This window comes from Bos indicus x Bos taurus, chromosome 11 (genome assembly GCF_003369695.1).
Source record: "Bos indicus x Bos taurus breed Angus x Brahman F1 hybrid chromosome 11, Bos_hybrid_MaternalHap_v2.0, whole genome shotgun sequence".
Taxonomy (NCBI): Eukaryota; Metazoa; Chordata; class Mammalia; order Artiodactyla; family Bovidae; genus Bos; species Bos indicus x Bos taurus.
Window position 1 is genome coordinate 47,155,634 of NC_040086.1, and position 22,989 is coordinate 47,178,622.

General features: G+C 41.3%; 1 protein-coding gene across 2 annotated transcripts in view; it reads left to right on the top strand.

Annotated features, from left to right (window-relative positions):
* EIF2AK3 (eukaryotic translation initiation factor 2 alpha kinase 3) overlaps nucleotides 1-11,091 on the top strand; it is an 81,952-nt gene extending 70,861 nt beyond the window's left edge. The window contains exons 15-17 of one of the 2 annotated variants that reach the window (XM_027555477.1): nucleotides 2,067-2,168; nucleotides 7,601-7,663; nucleotides 9,887-11,091. In XM_027555477.1, the coding sequence (XP_027411278.1) occupies nucleotides 2,067-2,168; nucleotides 7,601-7,663; nucleotides 9,887-10,087 (366 nt within the window). In that variant the 3' untranslated portion in view covers nucleotides 10,088-11,091. The remainder of the gene's footprint in view (nucleotides 1-2,066; nucleotides 2,169-7,600; nucleotides 7,664-9,886) is intronic. The other variant, XM_027555478.1, reaches the window with a different exon arrangement.
* Nucleotides 11,092-22,989: the final 11,898 nt, after the last annotated feature.

Sequence of the window (22,989 nt, forward strand, 5' to 3'; positions counted from 1 at the left end):
GCTCAGTGAGAAGTTCACATAGGAACTCGAACAATTGCATAAATGCTTTCTCTTGAGACAGCATTTTACTTCAGCGTGGAGCAGAACTGCTTTATGAACACTGCTCACTGTGTCACACAAAATATTAAAAAGATGCGTGCCTAAGGGGCAAGACATAATAAAATTAATCAGTTTTACTGCTTCAGCAAGGATATTTTAAGTGAAACTGTCCTCTCTCTTACTTCCACTTTCTCTTTCTCTTTTTCTCTTTTCTTTCTTGCTTTCTCTTTCCCTCTTTTTCTTTCTCTTGCTGTTGCTTTCTCTCTCGCTTTCTCTTTTTCCTTTTCTCTCTTTCTCTTTCTCTCTCTTGCTTTCTCTTTCTCCTTTTCTCTCTTTCTTTCTCTTTCTCTCTTTGTATCTCTTACTTTCATTTTCTCTCTTTTTTCTGTTTCTCTTTCTCTTGCTTTTTCTTTCTCTCTCTTTCTCTCTGGCTCTCTTGCTTTCTCCTTTTCTCTTTCTCTCTTTCTTTTTCTTTCTTGCTTTCTTTTTTCTCCCACCCTACTCCCCCAGTATGTAAACTGAAGAACATAATTACTACTAGTATGGTTTGGTGCCACTGCCTTAATTTGTGCTAAGATTCAGCAGAGCAAATGTCAACACAGTGAAAAGACAAATCATATCTTAGAATTATTATGAAAATAGTCTTGACTTTGTAGACCTCCTGAAAGGATGTTGGGATCCCCAGGGATCCATAGACCACACTTTAAGAACCAATGGATTAGATTATCTTTGGAAGGTTTTATCAGAGACCAGTCATAGGAATCAGCCTTTATTTTACTGTTGTACAGTATCCTTCTAGACTGCCTGAGTTGTTTGCATTATTTAAGTGTGTTATTTTTCATGCTTAACATTTTCATTTTTTAATTTAATTGGTTTTTTTTTAATATAGTCCTATACTTAGACATCTTGAATTTCAAGATAAAGGAAAAATAGTATTAAAGTATTTAGGTAGGGAAAAAAAGAGGTTACAGCTTAAAGAGCTTGTTTTCTGTAACACTCAACTCTAGAAGACAATAAACCAATAAGTACAGTTTTGATGAAAAATAGCTATGACCTGCAAATCATGTTTCTGGACAAAAGTCATTCGTGTAAAAGAAAATAGGCATTTTTAGGTAAATAAGAGTTAAAAAAAAATCTTGGTGCATTGGCTGGTGGTCCAGCGGTTAAGACTCCATCCTTTCACTTTTGGGTATTTGATCCCTGGTTGGGGAACTAAGATTCTGCATACCTCTAACTAAATAAAAAGAAATATTGATGTGAGTATTCTCAAAGTTCCGGCCTTCGATGGCCTTTGCCAAGTGTCAAGTTATGTGGCTAGCTTCATTTTCCCAAATGAAAGGCTTCTTATGAGTCCTAGGAGGTCACTTTTAATTTGAATGAGACTTTTTAAGAGTCTGTTGGGTTGTAATTCGTTTGTTCCTTTTAGCAAATAAGTTTTTGTTAACGCCTTCTCTCTACTTTGCCCAGTTCTGGATGGTAGGAATACAAAAGAAGCAGCTCCCTTCCCTCCAGGTCTTTATAATCTAGTTGTGAAGAGTAAGAAATAACACACATGAAAAATACAGCCGAGAATGCAGAGAAGTCCATAATTAAGTGCCGTAATGAGGGCTAACCACAGTTGATGAGTGGTTTGGAAGATTTTCTCATAAAAATAGGTGAGGACTAAGATAGTCAGAAATGAGAGATTTGCTTTAGATAGTGCCGGCTTTGAAAAACTTCACCTCAGGGGTATGGGGGCAGCTTTTCCTGGCTCCTGGCTTCCGCTGGGCCTATTTTACTGATGCATATCTCAGTGCTATACCTGGGCTTCCTTCTGTGATGCTGAGTAGTTTAATTACTCTTGCTGTGGGTAACTTGAAGAAAAGAGGCTTCAGAGATGATTAACTCTTTGCTAACATTTTTACCTGCAGGATTACATTTAAACCAAGTAGGGACTAAGTCAGTGTTGGGATTCACTCACGCTATATGATCATCTATGATACTGTCTCTGTGACTGTTCTCCTAATCTTCTTTATTTGGGATTTCAGATTCATGGCAACAGCTACTCTCATAAAGTGGACATCTTTTCTTTGGGCCTCATTCTGTTTGAATTACTATACCCGTTCGGCACTCAGATGGAAAGGGTCAGGGTAAGTTCTTCCCCTCCCCTCCAAAAAGGCAGAAGAAAATACTCTTCAATTGACAAAAGAATGAGTTGTAAGAGAAAAATAAGTTATTCTTAATACCAACAACTTGGTTGACTGCAAGTAGAAGAGAAATAATTTGTAGACTCTTTGCTTCCATTTAAAGCTCAGTCTTCAAAAATTATTGTGGTGAATTGTCTGTTTTCTTGCTGTTGCTTAAATTCATCATAACTTAACCATATTTTGCACTCAAATTTGTCATAAGGGCAAAGCTAGGGGAACCACAGGGTGGGGCGATGGTGGTGGTCAAGAGAATTTTCCAGAGAACAAATGACCACACAGTCATATGCTTAAAAGCTGAAAAACTAAGCGTAGTTAAGTTTTCTTTCCCCTCTCAAACTAAACCATGACTATTGCCTTTAAGGAGTATAGTACTGAAAGTCTTAAAAATAGTGCCTAGAATATATAAAGGATGACTAGAGTTCAACAACAAGAAACAAACAACCCTGTTAAAAAATGGGCAAAGGACTTGAATATATATTTCTCTGAAGATTACAGATGGCCAGTAAGTACAGCATCACTATTCATCAGGGAAATGTGAATTGAAATCACAGTGAGATACCACTTCACACCATCCAGAATAGCTATCATAGAATAAAATAAGAGCAGAAAGTAAGTGTTGGTGAGGATATGGAGATATTAGCGCTCTCGTGCATTGCTGGTAGGAGTGTAAAGTGGTACATTCCACTGTGTAAGACAGTGTGACCCATCCTCAAAAAGGTAAACATGGAATGACCGTGTTCTTCTCCTAGGTTCTACTCCTATTTCTCCAAGAGAAATTAAAACATAGGTCCACACAAAAATTGGTACACAGATGTTCATAGTAGCATTTTCATAATGACTAGTAGGTAGGAGCAACCCAGATGTTAATCACCTTGGATCCTGGCTTGGATCCCTTGTTTCCTAGATTTCATGTTTTGTTTTGTTTACTCTCATTATTATTACTCTCTTATTTTGCTGGAGCACATTCTGCCGTAAATTTCTCAGAAAGAATGTATGAGGGAAAATTTTAGAGTCCTCGGGTATCTGAAAATGTATTTTTTTTCCCTATCCTTATACATAATTGATAAATTGACTAGGTTCTAGTTCTAGATTGAAAATAACTTTCCTTCAGAACCTTGAGGGCATTGCCCCGTTCTCTTATAGCTTCCAATAGTGCTGTTGAAAAGCTGATACCATTTTGATGTGTCTTTTTTTTTTATATGGGGTATTTTGGACCTGTTATATCTTCCTTTCTGAGGGCTTTAGGGATTTAGTTTTTATCAGTGCCGTTGTGAAATTTAGTCCTCTCAGATCCTTTCAGATCTCCCCACCAACCCCGCCCACCCTCTGCTCACTTACTGTACTTAGCACTTGGTAGATTCTTTGAGTTAGAAGGATTCATCCTTCAGTCTAGTAAGTTTCTCATATTTTTCTTGGATAAATTCTTTGATTTTTTTGTTTTTTCTGGGACTCCTGACTTATTCCTAAAAATGTCTAATTTTTTTCCCTCCTATTTTCTATTATTGTCTTTTTGTACTATTTTTTGCAGAAGTTCCTTAACTTGTTCTTCTAACTTTTGTAATTCCTTTGACAATTCAGTTTTTATCGTCTAAGATTGTTCCTTTTTTGTAGTATTTGCACTCTTTTTACATGAATTCAGTCTCTTCATATTGCTGAGAATCTCAATTATATGTATGTATGTATTTCTTCCCCTATACTGTCTCTTTCCTTTTTTTTTTTTTAGCTTTCTGTTTGAAATTATTATAGATGCACAGAAAGTTGCAAAGATAATATAAGAAATACCCTCCATCTAATTTATAAGTGTTACGTCTTACATAATTATAGTACAACATAAATTCGACATTGGTACTTTGTATTCTGGGTATTTTATCTCTTTATGGTTTCTGTAACCAACACTGCAGTCTAGATACAGAAGTGTTCCATCCCTCTCGCTACCCCTTTATAGTCACACTTACTTTCTCCCTACTAATATCTCTGAGTTTTGTAATGATTTGTGTGTGTGTTTCACATGTTGACAATCCTGACTGTTCATATTTAAGAATGGTGCTCTAAAATGGTAACCAGAAGTGGACATTAAAAAATAAACAAAAAAGGGAATTCCCTGGCAGTCCAGTGGTTAGGACTCAGAGCTTTCACCTGCTGTGGATCCCTATCCCATCCCTGGACAGGGAACTAAGATCCTGCAAGCCATGCAACCAAAAGAAAAAAACCCTGAAGTGGACATGACTGTTAAGTGTTATGATCCAGTGCTTTCTTCAGGGTGGAGGTGGGGGAGAACGAGTGTTAGCATGTTAGCATCTCCCACATGTTAGCATCTCCCACATGTTAGCATCCCCATATGTTAGCATCTCGGACTTTCCTCATTCTCTCCAGAGAAGAAGCTTCATTCTCCTGCTTGAGAAAGAATTGGGATGGATGGGGGTGGAGAGTGTCTTACTGTTGAAGATCTTCACTCGTTCTGTTTTCCATGCCCCCCACCCCCCAATTCATCCTCATGCCTCTGTTTGGAATGCCTTGGTTCAGTTTCTTCAAAGGACAAACCTCTGTGTCCTGTGAACAGTGAAAGCGTTAGTTGCTCAGTCCTGTCTGACTCTTTGCTATCCCATGGGCTGTAGCCTGCCAGGCTCCTCTGTCCATGGGATTCCCCAGGGAAGAATACTGGAGTGGGTTGCCATTCTCTTCTCCAGAGGATCTTCCTGACTCAGGGATTGAATCTGGGTCTCCCGCATTGCAGGCAGATTCTTTACTGTTTGAGCCGTCGGGGAAGCCCTTTGTGTCCTATGGGGGTATATAATATCACTTCATATACAGAACTTCCCACAGCTCTCCTACAGCCATCTTCATCCCTCACCCCCACCTCCTGCAGGTTCCACACAGCTAAGCAGTTCCCCATCTGTTGGCCTTATCCCCCGTGGGCACCCTGGTTTACCTTTCTCTGTTGAGCTAAAGTAGTTACACTATGTTTCCATCTACTTTCTCTCTCTTTCCAAAGATGTGATCTTTTCTTCCATTGCACTCATTTTAAAGATTTAAAATGTTTTTCCTTTCTTTGGAGTTGTTTTAGTGAAAATGTTTACTTTGAAATGTAGTTAAAAAAACAAATCTGCCATGTTTACTCTTTTTTTTTTTTTTGGTTGCACTGGATCTTAGTTGTAGCACAGAGGATCTCTGATCTTTTGTTGTGGCATGTGGGATCTAGTTCCCTAACAAGGGATTGATTGAACCCAGGCCCCCGGCAGTGGGAGGGCAGAGTCCTAGCCACTGGACCATCAAGGAATTCCAGAAAATCTGCGTTGTTTAGCCAGAACCCCTCTGAGATTCTATTAGTGAATGTAAAAGAGACTATTCAGTGATTTGACCAAGATGTTTTTTGAAAAATTAATTTTATTGAGGTATAATTTACATACAGTACAGTGTACCCACTTTCTACATTTTTATGGGATTTTGATACTTTTAAACCTTCATGTAATGACCACTACATTCAAAATACAGAATATTTCTATCATCCCCAAAAGTTGCCTTTTGTTCCTTCCCAGTCAGTCTCCTGTTCTTTCATCCCATCCTGATTCCAAGCAACCACTCATCTATTTTGTCTTAGAAAGTTTCATATGAATGGAATCATACATGTATATACATTTGTGTCTGCCTTCTTTGACTTGCCTTAAAGGTTTTAAGGTTCATTCATTACTCAGTGTGTCAGCAGTTTCTCCTTTTTATTAAGTAACATGCCATGGTATCTATACGTAGTTCCTGTGTCCATTTACCTGTTGGAAACACCTGTGAATAAAGTGGAAGTTGCTGTGAACATTTGTAAACTGGTCTCTTTGTAGACACACATCTGTTTTTCATTAGTCTTGGGTAATTAGGAGGTAGGATTGGTAAATTATGTGTAAATGGTTTAACTGTATAAGAAAGTGCCATTTTATATTCTCACCCACAGTGTAGGCGAGTTCTAGGTCCTCGGCATCCTTATCAACACTTAGGTTTTAGTCTTTACATTTTTTGGGTATTCTGATAGGAGTACAATACAATCAGATTGTGGTTTCACTTTGCATTTCTCTGATGACTAATGACCTTGACCATCTTTTCAAGTCCTTTGCCAAGTATATGTATTATGTATTATGACTAATTTATTCCAGCCAGTGGCTTCCCATTTCATTTTCTTAATGAAAGGGCAGCAGGTTAAAAAAAAAAAAAAACATGTTATGGGATTAAAAATTCTGTGATTCAAGACTCAAGCATTTATCTGCACATTATTTGGTAGGACCTACCTATTAGCAGGTGAAACACTCCCTTCTATGGCTTGTGTCATAGATTCTTCTAGTGAAGTTTCTGTTTTCCTTTAGTGGGAAGTGACAAATGCCAGCCCAGTTCATGTTTTTGTTTAAGTACATTTTAGCTTATTTCTCACGAAATATGAAGACATACTTGCTTTATTTCATTTCTCAAAACTGATTCATTACAAAAGGAGTATCAGGGACTTCCCTGGTGGCACAGTGGTAAAGAATCCACCTGCCAATGCAGGGGACATGGGTTCAATCCCTGGTCCAGGAAGATTCCATATGCTGTGGGGCAACGAAGCCCCTGAGCCACAACTACTGAGCCTGTGCCTAGAGCCCGGGAGCCACAACTACTGAGCCCACGTGCCACAGCTACTGAAACCCATGTGCCTAGAGCCTGTGTTCTGCAACAAGAGAAGCCACCACAGTGAGGAACCCACACACCACAGCTAGAGAATAGCCCCCACTCGCTGCAACTAGAGAGAGCCCAAGTGTAGCAACGAAGACCCAGAGCAACCGAAAATAAATAAGTAATAAAAATGTTTTAAAGGAGTTTAAGGCACTGTGCCAAATAGTTTGCTTGAATTACCTCATTTAAGTCTCAAAGCAATCATACAAAGTAGACACTGTTATCCTGTTTGTATGAAAATTTCCCAAAAAGCTAGTTTATTTTTTATATTCAGAATTTAGCACAATTGACTTAGTTTACTTCACTCAAAAAGAACACTGTGTCCTTTTATATCAAATACAAGTGATCAGTGACTAGTAGAAAAAGTTACCCACTTAAGAACACAAATGTGTGTTCATGAATGATTGAATTATTTTTTATGCAGATCAGTCCATTTTCAGTTAAAATCCAGATGTCAGGATCATGTACAGTTCTAATATATGTAAATTATATGGTGATTTGGTGGCAGATAAATCTGTGCCCAGGAAGCACTGATGTGTAGATTATCAAGTCAGAAAAAGCTATTGATAAATTTTCTATCTACTTAATGTTCAGCCTTTCTTACAGTATCAAAAAATATCTCTGTTTAAATAGATTAACATATCAAAATGGATTTAAAGATAAGTAACACTTTTCTTTCTTTGCAGATCCTAACTGATGTAAGAGATCTCAAATTTCCACCACTATTTGCTCAAAAATATCCTCGTGAGGTTGGTATAATTCTCATCTTTTATTTTCTTTAAAATCTTACTTAGGATGTGAAGTCAGCAGTCAGCTCATCAGTTTCCACATTTTATAGATGAGGAGGCCTAAGGTCTAAAGAGGAAAGTGACCTGATCCCAACAACATACAACTTGTTAAACCAAAGGCTGGGGAATTCCCTGGTTAAGAGTGTGACCTTCCACTGCAGGGTTGTGAGTTTAGTCCCTGTTCTGGCAGCTAGGAGTCTGCTCCATGCTGCATGACAGCCCATTCAGGGATTGTAACAACCTTGCCTTTGAGTAGGGCTTCCCAGGTAGCTCAGTGGTAAAGAACCTTCCTGCCAATGCAGAAGATGCAAGAGACACAGGTTCGATCATGGCAACCACTCCAATATTCTTATCTGGAAAACTCCATGGACAGAGGAGCCTGGCAGTCTGTATGTAGTCCATGGGGTCACAAAAAGTCCGACATGACTGAGCAATTGAGCATGTGCACACCTTTCAGTAAGGCTGAACCTAAAGACCCCACCTTCATAGGAATCAAGTTGCCATTATAATCAGGCCATTAATTTCTTTATCTTAATGAATTTGACACAGATCTTAAAAACCAGCTTCTTAAAAAAAAGTCACTCATTTCCCCTGATTTTGTGTGTTGGAATTATACCCCTCAGAGAAACAGTAAATGATTCAGAATAGTGGGAAGGGAAAGTTAAAATGGTCTTGATAGTGAAAACTGTGTGTAATGAACGTTTGAAGTTTCTTTTTGCAGTTTTTGTTTATTTATATTATGTCCACAAGCACATCACTTTAAAATTTACGCACTGATGGTTCTTGGATTTTCTTAGTAAATTCAGTTGAAGAAAATTAAAATTTGTGGCTAATTATCAAATTGGAAAAAGTCTAATTGATCTTTCAGTATTTTAAGTATATTGAAGGGTTGCATTAAAAATGAACTTTATAACAATATAGAGATATGCTAACTTAAAGTGAAGTTTATTTTACTAAAAATTAGTTTGTTGTATATTTTGCAAAGTGGTGAATCAGTTCCTGGGGGACTCACAAGAATCTGTGTTATATTAAAGTGGTTGGAAAAAAATCAGGAAAAGGGGCTAGGTACTGACCACTGGCATGATTTATTTTTATTTATTGGGGTATAATTGCTTTACAGTGTTGTTAGTCTCCGCTGTACAATGAAGTGAATCAGCTATACATTTACATATATCCTCTCCCTCTCGTATCTTCCTCTATTTGCCTCCTTATCCCACCCATCTAAGTCATCACAGAGCACTGAGCTGAGCTCCCTGTGCTATATAGCAGCTTCCCACTAGCTGTCTCTTTTACACATGGTAGTGTATGTACATCAACACTCCTTTCCCCGTTCATCCCATCCTCCCCGTCCCTCTGTGTCCACATGTCCCTTCTCGGTGTCTCTATTTGGTATGATTATTTTTTAATTGACATCTTTATTGAAGTAATTGTACATTCACATGCAGTTGTAAGATGAATTTATTTTAAAGGTCAGACTGTGTTTCAGAGATGTGATTTAAGGCCCTTTATATTAGGAAACAACCAATTAACCTGGAATAGTCCATGTGTATTTGGAGCAAGACTTGGCCAAACTATGACCCATAGGCCAAATCCAGCCTGCTACCTGTTTTGGTAATAAAATTTCATGGGAACACTGGCAGGCCCACCTGTTTACGTACGGTCTGTGGCTGCTTTTGTATTTCAGTGGCAGAGCTGAGAAGTTGCTCACACACAGATGTAGAGAACAAACATATGGACAAGGGAGGGTGAGGTGAGGTGGGTGGGATGGGGTGGGATGACTTGGGAGATTGGGATTGACATACATACCCTGCTGATCCTATGTATAAAATAGATAACCAGCGAGAAGCTTCTCTATAGCAAAGGGAACTCTACTCAGTGCTCTGTGGTGAGCTAAATGGGAAGGCAATCCAAAAAAGGGGGGATATATGTGTACCTATAACTGATTCCCTATGGAATCAAGTGGCTCAGATGGTAAAGAATCTGCCTGCAATGCCAGAAACCCAGGTTCGACAACGTTCAGCACAACTAACACAATATTGTAGAGCAACTGTATTCCAATAAAAATTAATTGAGAAAGAGAAACTGGCTCACCAACTTAACATAGTTACGGAAACATAATATTTGGTGGACTCCTGATTTAGGCAATGGTTTAGTGGCCATCACAAAACAATTTTTATCTTTCAGTATGCCATGGTGCAAGACATGCTGTCCCCATCCCCTACTGAACGGCCAGAAGCGGCGAGCATCATTGAAAACGCGATCTTCGAGGACTTGGAGTTTCCAGAAAAGACACTCCTCAGACAGAGGTCTCGCTCCATGAGCTCGCCCGGAGCAAAACATTCAAGACACTCCAGCAGCCCCCACAGCCCTTTGCCCAGCAATTAGCCTTAAGTTCCGCTCTCGCCCCTAACAAGTGACGTCAGAATAGCCTGCTTCAGAGGAATGTTGCTTTTCCAAAATCGCAGACTTGAAAATATGGTTCTCCACTTGATTTTGTTTTAGGCTGCCTTTTCTAAATCAGATTTTAAACTGGATTTTGGAGCTCACACCTCATCTGAGCCAACTTTTGATTTTCGCTCCAGTCGAGGGGAGGGCTGTCACATGCGGTCCTTTCCCTCGTTGGTCTGTTGAAACTGGCTGGCCAAGCATTCTGTCCTCACGTTTTGCCTAAGGAGGTAGAAGCAATCCCTAAAATGTACAGAGAGAATTACGAAATGGAAATATTTTTATAGTACAGAAAAATGAAAGTCCCTACATGGTGGTAACCATATTGTTATAGAAAGACGCTTTCTAGAGAGATAGTGGAAGTTTTAAGACTGATTTCAAAACAAAGCTGACTCCCATTTTTGTCCCTGGTGGGTGAATTAGGAAGCTGCATTATTTTGGAGGACAAGTAGTACAAATTATATAGCTAGTTTTCTAGGGTCATTTGTAGCATTAAATAGCTTTATTCCTCAGATAGTTCTAGGGAGAAAGGTTTTTAAGGGTTTTTTGTACTTTTACCTCCAATAAAAGGAAAATGAAGCTTTTTGTGTAAATTGGTCAAAAATTCTGGCTTGGAGAAGGAAAAAAAGCCGTAGTAAGAAACAAATCATATATTACAACTAACTGCTTCAATTATGGACTTTTTAAATCTAATGAAATCTTAAATGTCTTAAATATAATACTGTAGGTTGATACTGTCTCAGAACTGATTGTAGATAACAGTTTAATCATCTAACTTGCTAACATGTTTTTATTTTTCACTGTAAATAAGTTTATTTTTTATTTATAAAAATTCTGAACTCAATCCATTTGGGTTGGTGGTGTACAGAACGCACTTAAAAGTGTGTTAACTATTGTGACTTCTTTCAAGTCTAAATGGTTTAATAAAACTTTTAGAAATGATATATGGTTGATTCTTATTTGAGGGAACTAGCTCCAAAATGGAATTTTTCAGATTTTAAAATGGGATCATAGGTCTCCAAAGAGTCATAACCCTACTCTCAAGAAAACTTATTCCTTATAGATGATCTTATTTACAAAACAGAAATAGAGACACAAATGTTGAGAAGAAACATATGGACATCAAGGGCCAGGGAATGAAATGGGAGACTGGACTTGACACATATACACTATTGATACCATGTATAAAATAGATAATTAATGAGAACCTACTGTGTAGCACAGGGCTTCCCAGGTAGCTCTGTGGTGAAGAATCTGCCTGACGATGCTGCAGTCGCAAGAGACAAGAGTTCAGATCCTGGATTGGGAAGATCCCCTGGAGTAGGAAATGGCAACTTGCTCCAATATTCTTGCCTGAAAAATTCCATGGACAGAGGAGCCTGGTGGGCTACAGTCCATGGAGTCGCAGAGTTAGACACGACTGAGCACACACACACACACACACATACACACACGCTGTATAGCGGGAGCTCTATTACAGTGCTCTGTGGTGACCTAAATGGGAAAGAAACCCCAAAAGGGGGATATACATGTGTGTATAACTGATTCACTTTGTTATACAGCAGAAACTAACACATTTCAAGCAACTATACTTCAATAAAAATTAATTTAAGACAATAGAAAGAAAACTTATTCCTAACCTGTTCTAATGGACATGAGTTTGGGTAAACTCCGGGAGTTGGTGATGGACAGGAAGGCCTGGCGTGCTGTGGGTTCGTGGGGTCGCAAAGAGTCGGACACTGAACTGAACCTGTTGTAAACAGGCATCTTCTCGTCCTCTCCCAAAGACTTCACAGGACCAAGTCCTTTTCAAAATTCACTGGACTCATAATCCAAACACATTAGCTCAGTTTCTACTCTGTGCCAGAGACATAAAGACCATTCTACCCTAAAGGGAGGCTGCGCAGAGCAAAGGCTATGGCAAAGCCAGTTGTGTTGCGATCACGATGTGTCTGATGGAGGCATCTGGCGTGCAGAGCTGCCAGGCACAAACTCGCCAGACACAGCCTTCAGGGTTGTAATGATTGTTTCCATCTTACAGACACGTGATGTCTGCCCCATAGAGTTTGAGCAGTTTGTAAGCTGGGCACACGTCACAGATCTTTGTGTGCTCTTCCCAGATTCTCACTGCTTAATGAGTCTCCAACTGTCTTTCCTCCCTGTTCAGCTTGGCTCCTAGCCAGTTCAACTCTTTTTTTTCTTCCTCTCTTAGCCTGCTTCAGTGACTATTTTCCTCTTCACCCCAGCAAGGGATCCTGTTGATTTCTTCCCATTCTGCCAACTCGGTTCCAGCTGCAGATCCTTTGACCCTCACAACCACCCTGAGAGCTAGCTATTTAGGGATTTCCCTGGTGGTCCAGTAACTAGGACTCCAGGCTCCCAATGCAGGAGGCCCAGGTTTGATCCCTGGTCAGGGAGCTGCAGATTCCACATGCAGCAACTGAAAAAAAAAAAGATCTCGCTTGCTGAGGCTGGGACCTGGTGCAGTCAAATAAATAAAAATATATAGTAAAATAATAAAATTAAAAGTTATAAAAAATACCATGGCAGATGTTATTATTACCATTCTTATTGTAAAACTCAGGTCCAGAAAGATGCTGTGATTTGCCCCTTATTAACAGCCAATCAGAGCAGAACTGGGACCAAATCCCAGGAATTCCAGTCCCTAGTTAAGGTTCTTGCCTACTCCCTCATACCAAGCTGTCTTAAGGATTTGCAAGTATCTACCCTGGGCTTCCTTGGTGGCTCAGATGGTAAAGAATCCACCTGCAATGCAGGAGACCCGGGTTTGATCCCTAGGTCTGGAAGATCCCTGGAGAACAGAATGGCTACCCACTCCAGTATTCCTGCCTGGGAAATCCCATGGACAGAGGAGACTGGTGGGCTACAACCCATGGGGTCATAAAGAGTTGGACATGACCGAGAGACTAACACACTTTCACACGGGGTCTGTGATCTTGGTTGCGACACATGTGAATCTAGTTCCCTGGCCAGGGATGGAACTCTGGCCCTCTGCATTGGGATCTCGGAGTCTTAGCCAATGGATCAGCAGGGAAGCAAGCCCCCTTCTTTCATTTTAATTCTGCCTGTGCCTCTGCTGGCTATCAGTAGGAAAGCAGTGTTGGAAGCTCAGGGGCTGGGCCACAAGAACCTGACAGGGGTCGCCAGGGGTCCTCAGGGGTCGCCAGAATGGAGTCTCCAGCATTGTCTCCCAGAGCTCTTTTTCTGGACTCCAAACCCTACCTCCTCCTCCTCCAAGTTGTTGCTTTTCTGACATCTTTTCAAGCCCTCTCCCTCCAGACTTGCCCCACAGGATGCAGTTGAGCCAGTAATTGGTACAAACCAATCTCCTTAATAGTTGAGATCTCAGAAGGTATGGGTACCCCTTCTTGTAATCCCATCAGCATCCAGCATAAGGTGTGGTACTTGATCGCTTATTTGTCAAACTGGATTTGGAGAACATAACATGTAATTGACATAGCTGCAGCCCTCAGAAAATAGCCAAATGAGGAAGAAAGGAAATGTACCAGTCATGGCAATAAATAACTATTTGCAAAGTGAAGGAGAAAAGATGGTTCAACAATCCTAATGTTAAAAACAGATTTAAAAATCTCAAATCCTGGAAGTTTTCTAAAGGAATGAGATCTTAGGGTTTAATTTAAATGAGAGGAAAAGTGGGCTGGGACCCTGAGCATCCATTTGGCTCTGCCTGATGCTGTTGCTTTAGCCTACTACCTTCTCCATTTTTCACTGAAGTGGGTTACATCCCCCACCCCTGCAGGGGTGGGGTCCCATAGGGAAGCCACACAGCTTATAGACTCTGTGCTGGGAGTAAGCACATGCACACAGCTTCCAGATTCCCTCAGGAAAGCAATACCTTGGCAGTGAGTACTGGTCCAGAGGTCAGGAAGACTGTGAGAAATTCTGAAAACGAGCTATCTAGCCTGCCCTTTGCCTCCTAGAAGAACAGAAAAGCGGACACTTAGGATGTTCCAGGCAGTTTTCTTTTTCCAGATTGTTTCTCACTGATACTTTCCTATGGAAGCATTTACACCAAAAGCGATTGTATTTCTCCAAGGAAGTGGAGACAGAACAAGTTTCCAGTGCAATCACGGATCATGGAGTGACTCAGTCTTACTCTTGGAGTAAGTCAAGGGCAAAGCAGGAACTCTGGATGTTTTCTGGATCACTTCCAGGGACGTTTGCTCTTTTGAGAACTAGATTTGTAAGGCACTTTGCCTAAGGAGACTTCCCCATCCAGATTCTAGTCCTGCAACTACCGTAACTGCCACCAGGGGGCTCATTTTCACCTTTTCTCCCAAGAAATCGAGTCGGACACGACTGAGCGACTTCCCTTTCACTTTTCACTTTCATGCGTTGGAGAAGGAAATGGCAATCCACTCCAGTGTTCTTGCCTGAAGAATCCCAGGGACGGGGGAGCCTGGTGGGCTGCCGTCTATGGGGTCACACAGAGTCGGACACGACTGAAATGACTTAGTAGTAGTAGTAGTACAGACCTTTCAGGGGCTTCCCTTGTAGCTCAGCTGGTAAAGAATCCACCTGCAGTGTGGGAGACCTGGGTTTGATCCCTGGGTTGGGAAGATCCCCTGAAGGGAAAGGCTACCCACTCCAGTATTCTGGCCTGAAAAATTCCATGGACAGTCCATGGGGTCACAAAGAATCGGACACGACTGAGCAACTTTCACTTCACTTTCACAGACCTTTCAAACAGGATCTTTGGACATTATATTGATGTGAAAATGATATACATTCAGTAGAAACTGTACTTTGATTTTAAAATTTTGATCTCTTCCGGAGCTAGTGATACATTGTGTGATGTATTCTCTAGTGATGCTGGGAATTCGGCCACACAGTTAGGAAGAGAAGCAACCAGTACACTTAAAATCATTCTGCACGCAGACAGCTATCCTGTTTTTCACTTTCAGATCAGATCAGATCAGTCGCTCAGTCGTGTCCGACTCTTTTCGACCCCATGAATTGCAGCATGCCAGGCCTCCCTGTCCATCACCAACTCCCGGAGTTCACTGAGACTCACGTCCATCGAGTCAGTGATGCCATCCAGCCATCTCATCCTCTGTCATCCCCTTCTCCTCTTGCCCCCAATCCCTCCCAGCATCAGAGTCTTTTCCAATGAGTCAATTCTTCACATGAGGTGGCCAAAGTACTGGGGTTTCAACTTTAGCATCATTCCTTCCAAAGAAATCCCAGGGCTGATCTCCTTCAGAATGGACTGGTTGGATCTCCTTGCAGTCCAAGGGACTCTCAAGAGTCTTCTCCAACACCACAGTTCAAAAGCATCAATTCTTTGGTGCTCAGCCTTCTTCACAGCCCAACTCTCACATCCATACATGACCACAGGAAAAACCATAGCCTTGATCAGACGAACCTTTGTTGGCAAAGTAATGCCTTTGCTTTTGAATATGCCATCTAGGTTGGTCATAACTTTCCTTCCAAAGAGTAAGCGTCTTTTAATTTCATGGCTGCGGTCACCATCTGCAGTGATTTTGGAGCCCAGAAAAATAAAGTCTGACACAGTTTCCCCATCTATTTCCCATGAAGTGATGGGACCAGATGCCATGATCTTCGTTTTCTGAATGTTGGGCTTTAAGCCAACTTTTTCACTCTCCACTTTCACTTTCATCAAGAGGCTTTTGAGTTCCTCTTCACTTTCTGCCATAAGGGTGGTGTCATCTGCATATCTGAGGTTATTGATATTTCTCCCGGCAATCTTGATTCCAGCTTGTGTTTCTTCCAGTCCAGCGTTTCTCATGATGTACTCTGCATATAAGTTAAATAAACAGGGTGACAATATACAGCCTTGACGTACTCCTTTTCCTATTTGGAACCAGTCTGTTGCTCCATGTCCAGTTCTAACTGTTGCTTCCTGACCTGCATACTAATTTCACAAGAGGCAGGTCAGGTGGTCTGGTATTCCCATCTCTTTCAGAATTTTCCACAGTTTATTGTGATCCACACAGTCAAAGGCTTTGGCATAGTCAATAAAGCAGAAATAGATGTTTTTTGGAACTCTCTTGCTTTTTCGATGATCCAGCAGATGTTGGCAATTTGATCTCTGGTTCCTCTGCCTTTTCTAAAACCAGATTGAACATCAAGAAGTTCACGGTTCACATATTGCTGAAGCGTGGCTTGGAGAATTTTGAGCATTACTTTACTAGCGTGTGAGATGAGTGCAATTGTGCGGTAGTTTGAACATTCTTTGGCATTGCCTTTCTTTGGGATTGGAATGAAAACTGAGCTTTTCCAGTCATGTGGCCACTGCTGAGTTTTCCAAATTTGCTGGCATATTGAGTGCAGCACTTTCACCGCATCATCTTTCAGGATTTGGAATAGCTCAACTGGAATTCCATCACCTCCACTAGCTTTGTTTGTAGTGACATTTTCTAAGGCCCACTTGACTTCACATTCCAGGATGTCTGGCTCTAGGTCAGTGATCACACCATAGTGATTATCTGGGTCGTGAAGATCTTTTTTATACAGTTCTTCTGTGTATTCTTGCCATCTCTTCTTAATATCTTCTGCTTCTGTTAGGTCCATACCATTTCTATCCTTTATCGAGCCCATCTTTGCATGAAATGTTCCTTTGGTATCTCTGATTTTCTTGAAGAGATCCCTAGTCTTTCCCATCCTGATGTTTTCCTCTATTTCTTTGCATTGATCGCTGAAGAAGGCTTTCTTATCTCTTCTTGCTATTCTTTGGAACTCTGCCTTGGTGGTTCAGTGGATAGGAACCCACCTGCCAAAGCAGCAGAACAGGTTCAATTCCCAATCCAGGAAGATTCCACGTGCCACAGAGCTGCTAAGCCTGTGAGCCACAACTACTGAGCCCGCACTCTAGAGCTCCAGTGGCACAACTGCCGAGCCCGTGTGCTGCAACCGCTGAAGTTTGTGCACTTAGCCTGTGCTCAGCAACAAGAGACGCCACTGCAGAGAGAAGCCTGCATGCGCACCGCAACTAGAGAGTAGTCCCCACTCACCGCAGCTAGGAAAGCCTGCCACAGCAATGAAAGGCCCAGTGCAATTAAAAATAATAATAGGCTTTGTATTAGAAGATTTTGCCTGACTAATGTGCAGATGACATCACCCTTACGGCAGAAAGTGAAGGGGAACTAAAGAGCCTCTTGGTGAAAGTCAAAGAGGAGAGTAAAAAACCTGGCTTAAATCAGCATTCGAAAAACTAAGATCATGGCATCTGGGCTCATCACTTCATGGCAAATAGATGGGGAAACAATGGAAACAGTGACAGACTTTATTTTCTTGGGCTCCAAAATCACTGCAGATGGTGACTGAAGCCACGAAATTAAAAGACACTTGCTCCTTGGAAGAAAAACTATGACCAACCTAGACAGCATATTAAAAAGCAGGGACATTACTTTGCCAACAAAGGTCCATCTAGTCAAAGCTATGGTTTTTCCAGTAGTCATGTATGGATGTGAGAGTTGGACCATAAAGAAAGCTGAGCACCAAAGAATTGATTCTTTTGATCTGTGGTGTTGGAGAAGACTCTTGAGAGTCCCTTGGGGTGCAAGAAGATCAAACCAGTCAATCCCAAGGAAATCAGTCCTGAATATTCACTGGAAGGACTGATGCTGAAGTTGCAGCTTCAATACTTTGGCCACCTGGTGTGAAGAACTGACTCCTTGGAAAAGACCCTGATGCTGGGAAAGATTGAAGGCAGGAGGAGAAGGGGATGACAGAGGATGAGATGGTTGGACGGCATCACTGACTCCATGGACATGAGTTTGAGTAAGCTAAAGGTGTTGGTGATGGACAGGGAAGCCTGGTGTGCTGCAGTCCATGGGAATCGCACAGTCGGACACGACTGAGTGACTGAACTGAACTGAGGCTAATATTCTGAGCACATTTAAAATAGGTGAGGCTATAATATTCAGAAGGTTGGCTGATTTAAATGCATTTTCGACTTAGGGGTGTATGGGTATGTAACTCCATGGTAAGTTGAGGAAAATCTATAGTTGAGAGCTGGAATATAAAACACTCTTCCACCTGTAAAGGTATTGCCCCTCCTCCAGACATCATGAGAACACCATAACAAGCAGGTCCACAGTGACTGACTTAAACATGCCAGACATAAAAAAATTCAACCATCACAAGTCCCATAATGCCTCTGCCATGAGCTACTTTTAAATTCCTCAAGTGGACAATGACTTAAAATAATAAACCTAGGGCAATATGTACTGGCTACTTCCAACAGCTTTAGCATCCCTCATCTTGGCTCAGCATCCCTCTTTAGAGCAAGAGAGTATCTTCTTTTGCTGCTTCCCCTGCTCGGGCTGGTGCAATAACAAAAATGGGGAAGGCAGGAGGAACAGCCCAATCAAAGGCTTGGTGGGGAGGGGAGGAATGAGAAAGTGAGCTCTCTGTAATGGGAGTGGAGAGAAATAAAAGAACTTGACAATTATTTTTGAGGCAGGAAGGCCAGGGACACTGGAATTAAGTGAATAATTCAGTCAGTCAGTCAGTCAATTCAGTCGCTCGATTGTGTCTGACTCTTTGCAACCCCATGGACTGCAGCACGCCAGGCTTCCCTGTCCATCACCAACTCCCTGAGCTTACTCAAATTCATGTCCATCAAGTTGGTGATGCCATCCAACCACTTCATTCTCCGTCTTCCCCTTTTCCTTCTGCCTTCAATCTTTCCAGCATCACCGACCCTTTCAGGGTCTTTTCAAATGAGTCAGTTCTTCCCATCAGATGGCCAAAGTATTGGAGTTTCAGCTTGAGCATCAGTCCTTCCAACGAATATTCAGGACTGATTTCCTTTCGGATGGACTGGTTGGATCTCCTTGCTGTCTGAGGGACTCTCAAGAGTCTTCTCCAATACCACAGATCAAAAGCATCAATTCTTCAGCACTCAGCTTTCTTTATAGTCCAACTGTCACATCCATACATGACTACTGGAAAAACCATGGCTTTGACTAGATGGACCTTTGTCTGCAAAGTAATGTCTCTGCTTTTTAATATGCCATTTAGGTTGGTTATAACTTTCTTCCAAGGAGCAAGTGTCTTTTAATTTCAAGGCTGAAATTACCATCTGCAGCGATTTTGGAGCCCAAAAAAATAAAGTCAGTGAATAAATGGTAGAGGAGAAAAAGATGAGTCTTGGATTTCTTTTTTTCTTAAGGTTTATTTTATTATGTATTTATTTTTCATTGAAGGATAATTGTTTTACAGTACTATGTTGGTTTCTGCTAAACATCAACATGAATCAGCCATAGGTATACATATGTCCCCTCCCTCTTGAACCTCCCTCCCACCTCCTTTCCCAGGCTCTTGGATTTCTAGCGCAGAAACTTCCATAGAATCTAAAAGAAGGAGGAGATGGTTTGGTTTGCTGCCTTTTGAAAATAATGGATTTCCCAGGTCTCTGTGGTAAAAAAAAAAACAAAAAAAACAAAAAAACCTGGGGCTTTAGTCAGGAGAAAATGGGAAACCATTCCAAGTTTCTGAGCCAGGGAGGCTCAGATGTGATGTGATCCTTAAGATCCCTGTGGCAAGTGAGGAAGAGAATGGACTGGAGAGAGAGGCCTTCACCCAGCAGAGTGGGCAAAAGGCCTGAGCCTGGTCTGTGGGAGCCAGAAGACACCTCTTGTCCAGTGATTAAGCCTGGGCTGGCTCCCAGGAGCCCAGGGCCACTCTTCTGTCATCACTCTTTAGTGCTGGGTATGGAAGGATTTCTCCAGGCGCTGTTGCAGTGGGAGGCTCCCTGCCTTCTGCCTCCTGAAAAGAAGGGAGCTTTTTTTTTTTTTTTTTAATATTTATTTATTTCTTCATTTGACTGCACCAGGTCTTAGTTGCAGCATGTGGGATCTAGTTCCCTGACCAGGGATTGAACTTGGGGCCCCTGAATTGGGAGCCTGGAGTCTTAGCCACTGGACCACCAAGGAAGTCCAGGGAGCTTTTATTTTACGATTTTTTTGTAGTTCTACTTTAACTTTTTTAAAATCAATTTTTATTGGAGTATAGTTGCTTTACAATGTTGTGTTAGTTTCTACTGTACAGCAAAGTGAGTCAGCTATATGTATACATATATCCCTCCTTTTTTAAAAATTTCCTTCCCATTTAGGTCACCACAGAGTACTGAGTTCTCTGAACTATACAGTAGGTTCTTATTAGTTGTCTATTTGCTATATACAGTATCAATAGTGTATATATATGTCATTCCCAATCTCACAATTCATTTAGAAAAATGGTACAGATGAACGTATTTGCAAAGCAGAAATAGAGACACAGAGAACAAACAAACAAATGTATGGATACCAAATGGGGAAGGGAAGCGGGTGGGATGAATTGGGAGATAAGGACTTTTAGAACTCACTCTTTTCATACTGTTCATGGACAGCAAGGAGATCAAACTAGTCAATTCTAAAGGAAATCAACCCTGAATATTCATTGGAAGAACTGATGCTGAAGCTGAAGCTCCAATCCTTACCACCTGATGCAAAGAGCCAACTTACTGGAAAAGACCCTGATGCTAGGAAAAATTGAGGGCAGGAGGAGAAGGGGGTGACAGAGGATGAAATAGTTGGATGACATCATCAACTCAGTAAACATGAAATAAACAAACTCTGGGAGATGGTGATGGACAGGGAAGCCTGGTGTGATGCAGTCCATGGGGTCACAAAGAGTCAGACATGATTGAGCTATTGAACAACAAGAGCTCACTCAGAGAATATGTCAGGAAGGATAACAGCAAGGTTGGGATCAGCTCAACCTTGGCATCTGCTTTGTTGCAAGCAGAAAGAACATGGGTAGGAAGAGGAGCCCAGACACTGCCGAGTTCACTAGTCAGAACTCAGGTGCTTTCAGGAGACAGAGGAAATCCGCACTCCCCAGAAAGGTCAGAAATTTGCCCAGTGGCAGAGAGAGGCTTTGATTCTGAGAAGTAATGAAGGGGAAAGGGTGTTCTTTCTTCAAAAGTATCTTTTGAAGAAATACTCAGACTAAAGGCTGAATAGATGAAGATACATTTGTACTCTGATATGTTGCAAATGAGTCAGCAGCCTAGATGGAATGATTAAAGCAGATAAGTGATAAATCTCCAGGTTGCAAAGGAGTGTGAGTAGTATGATTGCAGCCAAATGGAATGGCTTCTATATCTGTTTAAATGGAATATTTTCATTGGGATAAAGTTTAGAAGTACCTACACCAAACACCACACTGTTTATCTCAGGAGAGAGGAATAGGGGAGGAGGGTCAAAGGAAGAGATTATTAACTCCAATCTTCATCTCACCCATCCTTTGACCTCTTTCAACAGAGGCACTATTTTCAGGATTAACAATATTCAAGGGCTTCCCTGGTGGCTCAGTGATAAACAATTCGACTGCCAATGCAGGGACATGGGTTCGATCCCTGGTCCGGATTTCACATGCCACGGAGCAACTAAGCCCATGCATCACAACTACTGAGCCTGTGCTCTAGAGCCTGGGAGCCGAAGCTACTGAAGCCTGTGAGACCTAGAGTCCATGCTCTGCAACAAGAGAAACCACCACGATGAGAAGCCAGCACACCGAAACTAGAGCAGCCCCCGCTCAACACAACTAGAGAAAAGTCTGTACAGCAATGAAAACACAGCACAGCCAAAACTAAACAAGTAAATAAAAATAAAATTATAAAAGATCAAAGAATAATCAATTAATAAAACAAGAAAAAGGAAACCAATACACTATTTCCACTATTTTAATTGATCTCATCTTTGTATCCTGCTGCTTATAGTTTAGACAGACGTGATATGGTCTCATTTAATTCTGCTGGGCCCTCTGCAACTCAGATATTTTCACGGCAGTTTTATCCATAAGGAACCAACACCATTGTTAAAATAACTACAGTCACAAAGCAGGAAGCTTGTAATAATCCACTTATCATCCCACTACCCACAATTTCACTTCTGATTTCTTTCAATCCAGAGGGCAGTTTCGAAGAGTGACAGGTAACAAGAGAGACTGCTTTGTAGTCACAATCAGCCGTATTACTATTTACTTGTTTAGTATAATTTTCCTTGATCTCTTTAATCTGTTTCCACAATTGCAAGTAACAGGTTTTGAAGATCAAGGGGATAAGATATATAACGTTTAGCACAGAATCCTACAAGTAGTAAACACTCAATAAATAGAAATGAAAACAAAATCATAACCTCAGTTTCCTCAACTCTAAAATGGGTATAATTTGGGACTTCCCTGGTGGTCCAGTGATTAAGACTCCCCACTGCCAATGCAGGGAGCTCGGTTTCCATCCCTGATCTGGGAACTAGGATCCCCCATGCCGTGCAGCATGGCCAAAAAATTAAACAACAATAGAAGTAAACAAATAGGGCTTCCCTGGTGGCTCAGTGGAAAAGAATCTACCCGCCAATGCAGGAGACAGGGGTTCAATCCCTAATTTGGGAAGATCCCAGTTGCCAAAGAGCAACCCAGGCTGCAAGCTGCAACTACTGAAGCCAGAGTGCCCTAGAGCCCATGCTCCACAGTAAGAGAAGCCACTGCAATGAGAAACCCACACACTGCAATGAACACTAATCCCCACTTGTTGCCTGCAACTAGAGAAAAGCCGGAGCAGCAACGAAGACCAAGCACAGTCAAAATTAAATACATAAAATGGGCATAATTTGTTGCAGAGTTACTATGAGGATTAAGTGACATAATTTCAGTTAAAGAGTCACACAAAAGTGCATATATGCAAATCTACGATTACCTGATCGGGGAGAGAGGAAGGTAGAGAAAGAACCCCTGGCTGTTAACTGCCCTCAAGGAGTAGAAAAGAAGGAAACAGGAGACGAAAGCAGAAA